Below are 13,734 nucleotides of genomic sequence, written 5' to 3'. Positions count from 1 at the left end.
TTGCAGGAGCTGTCACTCCCACAGGATGACACTCCTGCCTGTGTGTTTTCCATGGGAGGAGCCATTAGGAATTTCTGTGCTAGAGCTGAAGCAGATCCTTTGATGCATGATGAGATCCACTGTCCTGTGAGACAAGCAGACAAAATGCTGAGCAGGTTGCTTGGCCCTCTCTAGGATCCTTCTGAATCACAGCACAGTCCAGAAAAAAAGTGCCTGACAGTGTTTCTGTTGAAATCAGTACTTGATGTTCCCTGACCTTTCCCAGAAATGATAGAAGAGGAATGATGTGACATCTTCAAATCTTGAGATGGGAGGGGCATCCTGTGCAATGCACACCAACAGAATTCCCACATACACAAGGTGCTAATCTTTGGTGAGAGCAAACTATGCTAAGTCAAGCAGTCTTGGACTGTGTGGCTCTAGATTGAGATGCAGAGGAGCATGTGAAGCATTTTCAGTTAAAAAAAAATAAAGGAACCCGGCCTTTAAATCCATTTCTGATTTAATGAAATGGGATTGTTCTTGCCAAAATTAAATTTATTGTAGAAACCTAAGGTGAGGTGATGCAAGTCAGGGTGGTTTTTGTGACTGCTGCTCTGATTTACTTGAGCTGTGGTTTTCAGCTCACTTGGTGCAGTTTGTGATTGCTTCCAACTAATTGTCATCAGTAAGGGGACAGCCCTCTTTTGGCTCCTGTAGCTGAGGAGGGGATTTACCACTTTATTCCAAATGTTCCTGCTGTGGTGGCTTACTCTGTGTTTATTGTAGGTTTTTGGTGTCCACATGAACAAATGGAAACTGGATAAGAAGCTAGGGTGTGTGTGCCTTTCCCTTTACGGCATCTTCCTGTGTTTCTCCATCATGACAGAATTCAATGTTTTCACTTTTGTGAACTTGCCAATGTGCAGAGATCACTAACCCAGGTGGCAGACTGTCGGGAGGAGCTTCCTTTTTACCTGTGCAATACAAGCCACGGCTGGATTTCCTGGATGCAGTGCACCTCCAAGTCGTGACCTATATCCTGTTCACTGTTCATAGGACCCGTGGCCCCGTCTAGGTTTGCCCTCTCCCTGGCCCCCACAGCCTGGAACAATCCTTCATCGATGTGAAGAGCTTTTTCTCAACATCCATGTGATTTCCTTGCTCAGTTTTTGAACAGTGTGACTGAGACTCAAGATGAACTGGCTGCTAACTGGCGTTAAGCCAGTCAAAACTGGTCTGCTACAATTCCTTCTTTTTTTAAGTTATTTGATGGAAGACTAATTAATTTATGACTTAAGACTATTGCTACAATGCAGGAGAGGGTACGTCGTATGGAGGCTGACTTTCAAGGAGAATAATTTTTTTTTTTGGTTGTGGGGAGTGTTTTTTGTTTGTTTTTAGCTTTTAGTTTCGGGTTTGCAGGTTTTTTTTTTGTTTGTTTGGGGGTGGGGGTGTTGCTTTTGTTCTTTTTTTTTTTTTACTTGCCAGAGATTAACGTCGTCTCTTGCATCTTCTCCTCCTGAGTGCTGGGTCTCCTATAACAATCCAAAGGCCACAGGGCAGTGTAAAATGGAAATGCAATTCAAGGTACTCAGCATAAGAATGGATAAAAGAAGATTGTCAAGGAAAAAACTGATGACTTTTTACTATAAATAATTAACCTTGTACAGGTTTGTTAAAGAATGCAAGCTAAATGTGGATTCAAAGGGTAAACACTGCTACCATTTTACTATGAATGTTGGAGTTTTATTACTAGGGTGTTTGTTATTTCCAAGCAATAGTTTGATCTCCAGCCCAGAAGGGCTACCAAGGAGGTGGCCTGGTTTTTAATGGTCTGCACATGGAAATGGAAGGTCAGAACTTTCTCTGCTTCATCAGATTTCTTGTTTTGGGGGGATTCAATAGTTCATGTCTTACTTGTTCTGAGAAGGACATAAGTACATGTGAAAACTTTTCTAAATGAGTTACAGACACTGGTTTCTTTAAGAGGAAAGAGGCATATTTTGCACAGACATAGTTACTGAAGTCATAATTTGCCATTCTTTAAAGAATACACTGGACCTGGCCAGATATTTTTCGTCTTAAGCAGTTGAACTTATCTGATAACAGATCATGTGGATTCATCACCTCTCCTTTTGGGAGGGAGGAAGACACAGACAGAGATGGCACATTTTAAAATGTGGAATATCTTCAATGCAGACTCGCTCACAGATCTTAAGTTATTGTGAAAGTTTAGCTATTCATTGTTCCAATATCCCTGCTAGATTTTGTATAATTCTGTATTAATATGCAGGCAGATTCCACCCCTGAGAAACACCATCACTGCTTCATTTGTATGTATTGATACTGTGCGTTCTTGCCACTGCAGTTCTTGTATTTACTTTAAGCACTGATCACTTCTGATCCTCTTGTATATGTTCTGCTATGAAATGTATTAAGAGACTACCAGCTAGGTGAATGTTTTTGTCTATGGTACAAACAGTGGCAAATAATGGTAAAGGTACAGCAAACCCTACATAACAGAAAGAAAGGAAAAAAACCCGAAACACCAAACCCTAAACTATAGCAGGAAAAGAAAGCGCTCTGGTTTAAAAGAAAAAAGAAGAGAGCCATGTTGTGTTCACAGATGAAAAGCCAATTTTTTTTTCATTTGCACTTTTGGAATTGATTTTTTTCGATCTGATTTTCTTTGGGCAAAATGTTGTAAATGAAAATATTTACACCCTGTGGTTTCCCTTCAGCTGAGCAGCTGGTTTTCTTTGTTTGTTACACCAAACACGGGGAGGCACTGGCAGCTCTTGCACTGTGTGTGGCAGCGAAGTCCTGTGGAAAAAGCCACGTCCCACTGGCCTCGCTCGGGGAACAACGTGTGCCTGTGGATCCCTGTCAAGAAGAAGAAGAAAGGGTCCAGGGACAGACAGCAGAGAGAGTGGATGACATGCCTGCATTGCCAGTTTTCATCCTGGAAAGCAATTGGGATGCTGCTTGTTGAGCTCTGCAGCTGAGGCTTGAGCAGCCTTCTCACAGCTGTGCCCACATGACATCCTCTTGTGTTAGGAAGCCCACTGTACCTTTCTGTTGCTGGGTTTTTGTTTCTTTTGTTGTTGTTGTTTATGAGATGAATAATAATAATAGCAACCACTAAAATGCCTAAAATACTTCTGTAAATCAAATGATGATTGCAACGATGTGGCGCGTGTCACTAAAGCCACCCCACAAACACGCAGCTTCACTTCATAGCGAGATGCAGTTGCTCCTAAGCAGAGTGTGTCCTTGCTGATAAGAGGAAGGAATAAAAGAAGTTTCATATCAGGGCCTATTATTTCTTCTATTTTGAATATTTATACTGCTGCTCCAATGGAGCCAGTTGGATCTATTTCTGCGAAATAGCCATTACCTATCCCATGGCACAAAAACTACACATGTATTCTTAGGAACTTTTCCTACTGGTGTGCGTTAAATACTGTAGCAATTGTAGTTTTGTGTTGTGTGTAAAACCTGAAATACCTTGCTTTGATACTTGTGTGTGTTGCCAGAATGTTCTGCAAGCAGCTGTTCTAAGCAGAAGCAAAAGGTACCATGAACTGCCGTTACCTGTGCCGTAGATGGCTCGATAAGCACATCCTAAAGCAATGCTTTCTGATAGATGTGCTGATGATTTGCAGTGAAATCATCAGGTGCAGGCCTGGTTTGGAACAGAGCAGACCAACTGAGTGTGCCAGGAGAGAGAACGCCTCTCATTCTTGTTAGCACAGTCACAGCCTGTGTGGAAGAGCAAAAAACCAGCAATTTTTGGCATCCTTCCTGTACGCTGCCTCCAAAAGTGGCATGGGCAGTTCTCTTCCAATGCAGGGCATACTCAGAGCTTTGCTGGGCCTTGCAGAGGACTGAGTCTCCCAGGAGTTCTCTCCTCCCAGGGGGTTCTCTCTCCCCTCCCGAGGTCAGGCTCTGGAGGACAGCCAGTGCCTGGCTGCAGTGTCCCCGTGGGAGGCTCTGCTTTGCCCGGGGCTGCGTGCAGGGCCTCAGGAGCCAGCCAGGCTGGCACAGCCACTGGGGTTGGAAAGAGGGAGCTGAGGGGCTCTGAGGCTCAGGGTTGGGGGCTGCAGGGAGCCACCAGGGAAGCTGGGTTGTGTTGGGAATTTTTAGCATGACTGTGATTCATTTGCGGTTTTCATCTTCTGAAAGCAAGGGTCACCTTCGCGTCCGAGGCTGCTTTGGTTCTTGGACCAGGCAACTGTTTTTGTTTCCATTCCTAGCAATTTCAGATGATCTTCAGTGAGTATTTCAAAGGAAGATTAAAGAGCCTTTTTCTCCATGGAGAGGCTCCACAGCAGTTCTTACTTTGACTTAAATTTGTGACCCTTGTCTGGCTTCAGATCTGCTTGACATGGATGGCCTTCCTTTGACAGTGGTTCAAAGGCAGAATGACAGGAGAGGGTATGATAAGAGATGGTCTTAAGACATGCTGGGAAAACTGCTTTTGTCCCTACCAAAGGTGAACTTTTTACTTGCCTTTTTTTCTCCCCCCCCTTTTTTTTAAATTTTATTTTGCATGTGCTGTGCTTTTTGATAGACTTTTTATGTGATAGGAACACCAATATGAAGTGTGTGCATGGGAGATTTTAATTTGCATAATTTGTTGGTTTTGCTGTGATGCCACTTGCATGCTTAGTTTCCAGATCTCTGTCCTCAGCTGTGTCACTGAAATCAATTGATTAGCTTTGGATTTGTGATGGTGGTGCTCGTGAAGAATGAGGTGCAGGACTGTTTTTTTCCTTGACAAAACAAATCAGGTATAACGGCAGTCATGTTTTAGAAAAAACAACATTCAAGGCAGGTGGAGTAACCTGTAGGTAACTTTTAATACCCTGCTGTCAGAACAGGGATTTTTATGTCTTTTCCAATTGATACTTGTGAGATAAAATGTACATTCAGTATTGTTGAATAACTTTTTAGAAAACCATAGCTTTCTGCTGACTGACAAATATTTCTTATATTAAGATTTTTGGAAACCCTAATCCTTTCAATTATGGTTCACAGAGATGCAATAGTGTGAGGTTTGTCACTTTCAAAGTTACACCACTGGAGCTTTAAACTTGTTTAAAAATATATTTTAAAAATCAATCTCAGTGGACCACGCTTACCTGAATTTAATTCTGCCTTGTACTTTCAAAGTTTTGCTTGATCAGCAGCCACTGCAAGTTAGTCTAAAAGAGACTTAAATCCTGGTAAGAATGTCCCTTTTAGACTGGTACAACTTTAACTGAATCAGTTTAAAGCCATGGTTTTAAGGAAAGCAGTGGAAGTTTGAATATTTGAAAGACCTCAGCCACTTCAGATTTAAGGAGCTGCAGAGTCTGAGTGTGCTGAATGGATGTACCCAGCAGAATGCAGGGCTTAGTTTCAGGAAGGGAGTTCAGTATTCAGGGACTTGAGTGAAATCTGACCTTTGTGAAATCAGGGACAGAACCCCTGTGACTGTTGTAGGGTCAGTGCTGTGTTTGTAGCAGTGAGTCCTGGGAGGGTTGGGGACACTGCGTTTTTTGGGGTGAGTGGCCTTTTTATTTTCTTACCTGAATAGATAAATGACTATTAATTAATAAGACCAAGCACCTTTAAGGGAATTTACATGAATACTCTGTTACCATTTAGTGGCCTCAAATCTGAAGCACAGTTCCAAAAAGCATCAACTTCTGCCCAAACTGCTTGCACTTGTCTGGCTGAATCTGCAGAATCAAGCTCTGGTGAGGATTTGATCCCTGCCTTTTGGAGAAGTTCACTTTATTCTGGTAAAGCAATAGGGTAAGAAATGGAAGTCTGTTTAGTTGTGCCCTGGGGATGTAAATTGGCTATGAAATTGATTATTTGCTGGCCTGAAACAGTCTGACATCCAGGCCAAGTTATCCAAGTTTGGGTAGAAGCACCTAATTTCAGGAAGGCTTCCAAAAAAAGCAGATTGTTTTAAGCAACACATTTTAAAATGTATTTATGTAGCAAAAATTATTTTATTGTGGTATTTTTTAGACAGGTTTCTGTTTTTCTAATCAACTTGCAGAACAAGTTTGAAACCCCCCAAACCAGAAGAACCTGACAGAAATCTTGTCAGTGTAATCTGTCTCTGCCAGGTAGGATTTGAATGGTGCTAAAAGTCAACATGATAATTTTACAGCAGCAATTCAACACAACATTTTTACTGCCAGCTGAGGAAAACCACACCACTGTATGCCTGACCCTGTGAGGATGTTTGTAGCTGCTTACAGATCCTCTCCAGTGCTGAGAATTTGTCACTGAGGTTTTCCATTGGCGTGCCTGACAAGCAGAGCAAACCTTGGTTCCCGGAGGAGCGATGCCTGCTGTGGAACATTTTGTTCTGTCAGGAGAGGAGAGGGCTGCAGGGGCACAGGTCTCTTGGCTCCTGGTTGCTGCTGCCAGCCTGGGATTACACTTGCCCCTTTTTTCACAGCAGGGCATGTGTTTTCCTGAGGACCAAGTCTTTCCTTAGCTCTGGTCAGGGTTGCTTTTGACTGATAAATGCTGGAGCAGGGGAGGGAACAAGGGCTCCAGAGGAGGATGGTGAGTGGCAGATGCTGTGTCACAGGAGGACTTTGGATGGAGCCTGTATAAATAATTGGGATGTTCCATGAAATCTCTCCCAGGGGCAGATGTATTCCTGTACAGCCAGCTGCCACCCACTTTGCTTCCTTATTTTATCTTGCTCCTTGTGTTGGCAGGATTCAGAATTTTGCTTCCACTTTCTCATAAGCTGTATCCCTCTGGCCCACGTGCTGCTTTCTGTAACACAGAATTAATGCACTGGGCTAGCACAAATAGTGTGCAGGTTTTGATCCAGTAAGCTGATGGGAGAAAATGCAAGGAGATCCTTGCTTGGCACACCAGCCTCTGAGCACCTGACTCCAAACAGCACAAACTGCCTGCCTGGAAAGTGCCTGGAAAGTTCCACTGGGATAATCAGGCACTGCACAGGACATGGGAACACTTCTCACGTGTTTTCAGAGACTCCCTCAAGGGAATTTTGCACCCTGTGCAAAGACATGCATTATACAATAAATATAATTGATCTAATTAAGGGATTTTAGATCTGACCTGGGCATTTTACACTTTGTGAAACCAGATTATACCATGGGAGTTTTACTGAGGGACTTGGTCACAAGTTTATATAATTCATTGTCAGGTATTTAGTGGTTTTTTTTTTTTAATATGAACATAGATTTGTATTCAAGCAAAATACAATATTTATACATATATATACACTTTACCTAGTAAAGTATATGTGTTAACTGTTGTTAAATTGAAGCCCCTGTGGTAACCAGCTGTTTCTGCATAGGAATAAATTCTTACCATGGTAAGTGCTAAGATACTATAGGTGTATGAGTACTTAAGACAGTCTTACACCTGCCTATTTATAAACTCAAGCAAAGTTTTTATTTGTTTTAGCAAGGTATTGTGAGTGGTGCATGGCAGTTGCCATGCATCTGTGTAACACATCTGTGTACATTGAGTAATATTTCTAATTATTGTTAGTCATTTTAAAATTCCAGTTCTATTGCTGAATATAAAGTCATCTTTGGGGGGAGGGAAAAAAAGAGCATGTGTGAGACATTGAGGAGGTCAGAAAGTTCTGCACTGCAGTATTTGTGCATTTTATTTATTTATTTATCAAACACAGAGTGCTGAGCCCCTGGTTCAAGAAAATATTTCCCCATGCTGGCAGAAGATTTAGGAACCTCATTTTGGTCCCCTCCTAAAGCTTATGCCAGGTTTCCCTGGATCAGGGGCCAAGCAGACTGAGCTATTTAAAGCATCATTCTGTCCTTTTAAGTGGCCACAAAAAGGGGTGAGACCTTCTCAAATAGTTCTTGTAACTTTTATTAGTAGAGAAGCTGAGAAATGCTGAGAGATCCAAAGATGCTTCTGCAGGTGATCTGTAAGAGTAGAAATATGTAAATAGTAAATACTCCTTGCACTTTTAATACTTGTAATATCACTGTCACGAGGTACCATTTGCAATAACCAAAATCCACATTTCATAATTTACCCACAAGTAGACTTTTTAAAAATTATTATTATTATTATTAGAAGGGGTTTTTTTTTGTTCCCCCTTTCTCATTAAGGAATTAATCTTCCTTTGACATGTTTTCCCCAATTCCTTTCAACAGTAAGTGATTGGCTCTGGTTAAATGTGAAGATCCCCCTAAACCAGGTGTCAGGTGCCAGCTAACGCTTGGGGGAATCTGGCATTTATTGTCCCAGCTTTATGGCAGGGCTGTTCCCATTTACAGCAGGCAAGGACCTCCCACCCTGAAATCCTGCAGTAAAAATGCTCCCACCACTCACAAACACAGCTCCTCTCCCCTATTTCCACCACACTGCTTTGGTTTCAGGGGTCAGCAGATCTCCAGTGTAGAGGAATCTGTCACATCATCACTGTCAGGGGGGATACAGTAGGGCTTCCTGGGGGGGGAAAACACAACAGCAACAATTTACAGACAATGTATTCAAGGGGACTTTATTTTGCCATCTTTTAAAGATGTGGGGCAATTTTAGATCAGGAAAGAAATAAATGGAAGATAAGGTCTGATTGTACCAAGTACAGCCCTCAGTCTTTCATGAAGGTTTGTAATAATGGTCAAGTTTTGCATAGCGTGAGCTCCCACATTCTGTCAAGCATAGAGCTCAGCTGAGTTTTTCATCCTTGGTTCTCACAAACAGCCTTTTCCTCTCATGTTTCTCACTGCAGTCAGGACCTCTGAGCATAACATGCATTTCTGTATCATGGAACTGCCTTGTGAAATTGCTTATAGGTGAAGTGAGCAAGCGCACAGATTGAACCACAACAGGTTTTTGAAAGAAGCCAAAGCAAGCATGTTTGTGTAGTAATTTTTTTTTTTTTTTTTTTGTAATGGATGCCAGGAGCAAAGGACACAGTAATCATGCAGCACCAGTGGAGAGCAAGTGCAGGCGAAAATAGAATGGCATCACAAAAAGTTGTCTGCAGTTCAGATACTGGGGTCACATTTACATGGAGATTTTCCTGGATGCTACTTGAGCTTTGCAACCCTTGGTCTTTGGTCAGGACAGGTGAGAAGTATTTTGTCCCTTTCTGAGGGAGAAGGGAAAGAGATGCCTAACCCAATATCTCCAACTCTTCCCCTGGCTGCACGGGTGTGCCAGTCACAGTCTGTGTACCTGAGAGTTCTCTGGTGTGCAGTGAAGATTTAGGGGCGAATTCTAGTTGGCACTCCCTTGAGGAGCAGTGTGATTGACTTCACTGTCCCCCCTTGTAAAGCTGGGAATCCCTGCTATGCAGGCAGTATTGTGTGAGATTACTGATGGAACGTTACCTTCATCCTTGCATCCAATCTTTGCTTTCAGGACTGAAGCACTGCTCGGAAGATGTTTGTAACAGTTTGGGAGATTTGTTTGGGTTTTTTGGTTTTTTTTTAATGTTTTTGCTGTCTGTCAAAGTCCTGTGCAATATGAAGCCTCCTGGCAAGGTCTGTCAGTGGTTTGGGTGTTCCTCTTGCTGGTGCATTCATCAGAGCTCCAGCCAGTGGGATGTGTGGGAGCGTGGGAGTGCCACTTCTCCTGGGTGTGTGACAAGTGGAAGGGGCACTTCTGCTAAGCACTCCAGCACCGGCCTGGCAATGGGAGTTGAGACTCAGGTAAATCAGGATTCCAGAGAACAAAAAGGTGAGCAGACAGACCTGTTAACCCTCTAGTACGCTGTGCAACTTTTAGCCCCTTCCAGTGTTTTTACCAAGCCAAACCCAAACTGCTGTGTGTACAAGGGTGCCAAGCCAAAGGCAGCCAAGCTCAGCACCCACAGTCAGCCTGGCATCACCAAGGCATGTGGGGACAGCCCCAGGGCCAGCACTCCATCCTGGGGGGGGAGTGGGGTGTTTAAATCATTTCAGGGCCCAGCAGTCAGCTGAGATCTGATAATTTCACAGAGCTATAATTGAAAATTTGGGTTTATACTGAAGTTTGTTGCTGAAGTCTTGGGCTGCTGAACTTGATCCCTGCTGTGGCTTGTTCTAAAACAGAGGGCTGAGAGTGTGCCAGTCTCTGAATCGTGGGTGTGGAGAGGTCTCTGCTTTGTGATACAGTCACAGCATCCAAGCTGCAGGAAGCACAGCAATAAAAGTGACTGGTAGGAGCACTTTCTGCTTGATTGGGGAATCAAATGACACTGTCTGGGTCCCTTATCTCTGGGCAATTCTGTGATGCTTCTAATCATAAGGAAGAAAATGTAGGTGGAACTGAGTGCAAATGTACATCTAATGTATGTTCATTTACAACCAGCCAGAAAGCAAAACAAGCAGTGGTTTCTAGTAATATAATTCTACTCAAAATAGCTTTCTATTAAGCCAGCTTGAAAGTGTTAAAATGGTGGAGCCACAGACAAAACATTTGTTACCTTTTGAAATTAGTTGCAATGGTTTTGTCATACTTGTACAAGTGTTATAAGGTCAGCCTTTCTGTATGTTTTACAACTTACTGTAGAGTAGTCTTCTATGCATAGCTGTTCCACTTGCCTGTGTAAGTTACAAATCTAACAGAAATGAAAGCATGCATTTTTCTCTGTTTGCTGGTAACCTATGAAATTAGAAACTTGTATTTCTGTGTTTTTAATGTGTTATACTATAAACAAAATTCACAGCACTATTGTCTATGGAATATCAAAAAGTTTTATCAGAATGAATTACTTTAAATGTTTTGTCAGTTGATTTAATAATGTGTCAGACATCTACACTAAGACAATATAACGTTTATCAATAAAAATATCCTCTCTTTGTACCAACTTAACATTTCAGGGTGTGCTTGGACATAGGACTAGAGCACCCCTTTGGGTTCCAATCCCAATGATTTGTTAATTTTTGGCTTAATTTTGAGAGTACTTTATACCCCTTGTTTGACCTAAGCACTGGATTAGGGAGTGAAGGAAGAAGAAAAGAGAGTTTTTATACTTTGCATTACCTGTGCCACTGAATGTGTGTTTGCTGTAAAGGTGTGTGCACCACAGCAGCTCCTTTAGAAGTCATCCAGTACATGCTTCAGCTAAATTCAGTTTCATCGTTTCCTGAGGAATCCAAAGTAATCTGAAGGAAAGGCTTGAGATCCAGGCATGTAACTGGGTCTGGCTGCCTCACCTTGACCACCTTTACTTGTGTCTGTGTGACATCTGCTGACAAAAGGATCTGTTTGTTCTGAAGTGCACCCCATGTCTCCAAGAAGCAGTGCTGTGTCTCAGGCAGTTTATTTGCACATCCACAGCTCATTCCAGCTGCAGAAGAGTCCTGCAGTGCAGAAAAGACACACGTGCCGATCCTACACTCTGTCCACGAGTGCAGGGATGAGGTGCAGCTTTTGATGTTAATGCAGAAAATGACTTTGATCAGTTGCCAGCCCAGTGGTTGTCTTGAAAAAATTTTCCATTGGTGTGATAGTTTGCTTTGCAACCCAAAGCATATGTTGGAATCCATACAGATGCTCCATCTCTCTAGATGTTTCCCCGTGACTGGTTTTCTGGTTCAAGGATAATCTTGTTTCTTGTCACAGTTTAGTGCAGCTCCACTTGGCTGTTGGTCTCTGAAGATGCTCTCACTCCCTGCCCTGTGCCATGGTGATCTGCCACATGTGCATCTTTTTGATTCTGCCTTGCGTGCCTCACTTCAGAAAATTTTTATGTGGCTTACGGCCTGGAAAGTTAGAAATTGGTTTTCAGAGATCAGGCAAGTATTTGAATTTCTAACCACTTTCATTAAAATTAGGAAAATCAGAGTGTGAAGGCAAGCCATCATTGCTTTCAATGGAGTAGATATGGATGAATGTGTATTCATATTCATGTGTTCACTCCTGCTTCTTTAGAAGCTGTTCCTGTGTTGCATTTACAGTTATTCTTCAACCATCACAAACCCTGATTAAGCAAAGATGTGAATTCTTATTGCAGAACAACAACAAAAAAAAGAAGCATCAGAGCAAAAGTACAAACTGGTTAAAAGAAAACTAACCCTCCTCTCCCACATGACTACCTTAAATGCAAAACTAGAGCACAAATCTGGCTTGATTTTTCCCCTTTGGAGGTCACTTCTAGCTTGCCTGACTTGTGTCTTTGCCACCCCAGAAGCTATTTGCTTTGAAATAATACTTGCAGAGGTAAGAGATCTGTTCTCTGTAAATTGAAGATAAAAATCTCCCTCCAGGCTCTGCCCACTTGATTTTGACCTGTTTCTTCCAACAGAAAGAGTTGGAAGAAACTGCATGCTGGGCAGGTCGTGGGGCTGCTTGGCATCCCAAAGCAATGGGATTTTACACTGCAGGAGGGCTGGGGCATTTCCATACAGCCCTGTGCACACCTCCAAGCTCCAGGTGAGACTTCCCACCTGAGGCTTCTCCCCACCTTTGCACGGGCATGCCAGGACATGGACATCCTAGACATGCTAACCACACCCTGGAAAACGAGGCCTTTAATTGTTAGAGCTGTTAGTGCCAAAATCCAATTGTTCTGCTGCCTAAAGCTGGGCAGCCTGCGTGTTGCTGCTGGGCTGCACAGCTCCTGGAAGTGCAGCTCCCAGTCCCTGGTGCTGGGAGATGGATGCACGGGGGTGCTCCCAGCACACTGTGCTTGCTGGGAAGCTGAAGCAGAGGCAAGGAGTGGCCGTGCCTTGGGGAGAGCAGTGTGGAGACACTGGCACTTGGGGTGAGCTGCAGGTATGTTGGGTTTGTGCGGTTTCCCTCCCTGCTGCAGCAGTGATCGGCCCTCGGGGCACAGCTGAGCTCCTGCCCACTTCCCGTCCAGCTGCCTTGAGCAGGCTGCAGCATTCAGAGAGGGGGAGGAGGAGGAGGCTGATCTTCAGCCTCTGACTGTGGGGAACAAACAGCACTCTCTTTACAGTGCCAAGCAAATAGCTAGAGAAGAGTAGCACAGAATAAACAAAAACAATTGAATGCCACAGCCTGGAGAGAGCAGGTGCAGTGAAACTACTTCAAACTGTGCACACAAGAAGATTTTACAAGTGAGCATTTTAAAAATGACCAGGGAAAAGAAAAAGTGGCATAATTAATATATCAGCTGCAGTGCAAATGTCTCAAACAAGTAACATTTTAAAAAGAGAACTCTGCTTTGTGTGTGAACTTAAATCAACACTTGTCCTGCCTGAAATCCTTTTGTGCTGACTTCAGGGAGAGCTTGGATTTTAGGAGTGTATTTTCTAATGTTGCAGAGCAATGCCATCTAGGGCATAGAGCCTTACAGTTACCAACAGGAATGCTATCCATCCTTAGTGACAGAGCTTCCTGGATTGAATATTTATAACTGGTTCATCACATCTGCATTAGGCCTGTTGAAATTTGCTCACTTTCAATATCTGTTTCCAGTTTTCTGGACTATGCTCAGTTGTCAGGTATTAGTGGATTGTCTTGTCTCAACTGGAACATAATGAATTTCTGGATATATCTTATTTCCTCCTTAAATCCTCTTGTTAGCTTTCATCTGTGCAGCTCAGCAGGGATTACTGATGGTCTCTCTAATCTTCAGCTACTCGAGGAATCCACTGAGGCTGTGATTAGAGCCACAGTACACTTGGGCAGCAGATTAAAATATTAAACCTAACAGGCCAGATCTTGTCATCCTTACTCAAAGCTATTTACTGTGTTGCTGAGGTTGTCCTGTTCAAACCAAGCTGCCTCTAGAGTGCTGGTCTGTGTTAGCTGAACACACCCCAAGAACTG

The 13,734-nt window shown here is 43.1% G+C and overlaps 1 protein-coding gene across 2 annotated transcripts in view; it reads left to right on the top strand.

The window, feature by feature from the left end:
• Positions 1 to 10,804, top strand: part of SLC24A3 (solute carrier family 24 member 3) — a 111,539-nt gene extending 100,735 nt beyond the window's left edge. For both annotated transcript variants that reach the window (XM_054628885.2, XM_077176173.1), the window contains exon 17: positions 769 to 10,804. In XM_054628885.2, coding sequence (XP_054484860.2) covers positions 769 to 918 — 150 coding nt within the window. In that variant the 3' untranslated portion in view covers positions 919 to 10,804. The remainder of the gene's footprint in view (positions 1 to 768) is intronic.
• Positions 10,805 to 13,734: the final 2,930 nt, after the last annotated feature.

Source organism: Agelaius phoeniceus, chromosome 3 (assembly GCF_051311805.1).
Source record: "Agelaius phoeniceus isolate bAgePho1 chromosome 3, bAgePho1.hap1, whole genome shotgun sequence".
Lineage (NCBI taxonomy): Eukaryota > Metazoa > Chordata > Aves > Passeriformes > Icteridae > Agelaius > Agelaius phoeniceus.
The sequence above is the reverse complement of the archived record's forward strand: the minus strand, read 5'-3'. Positions and strand labels throughout refer to the sequence as shown.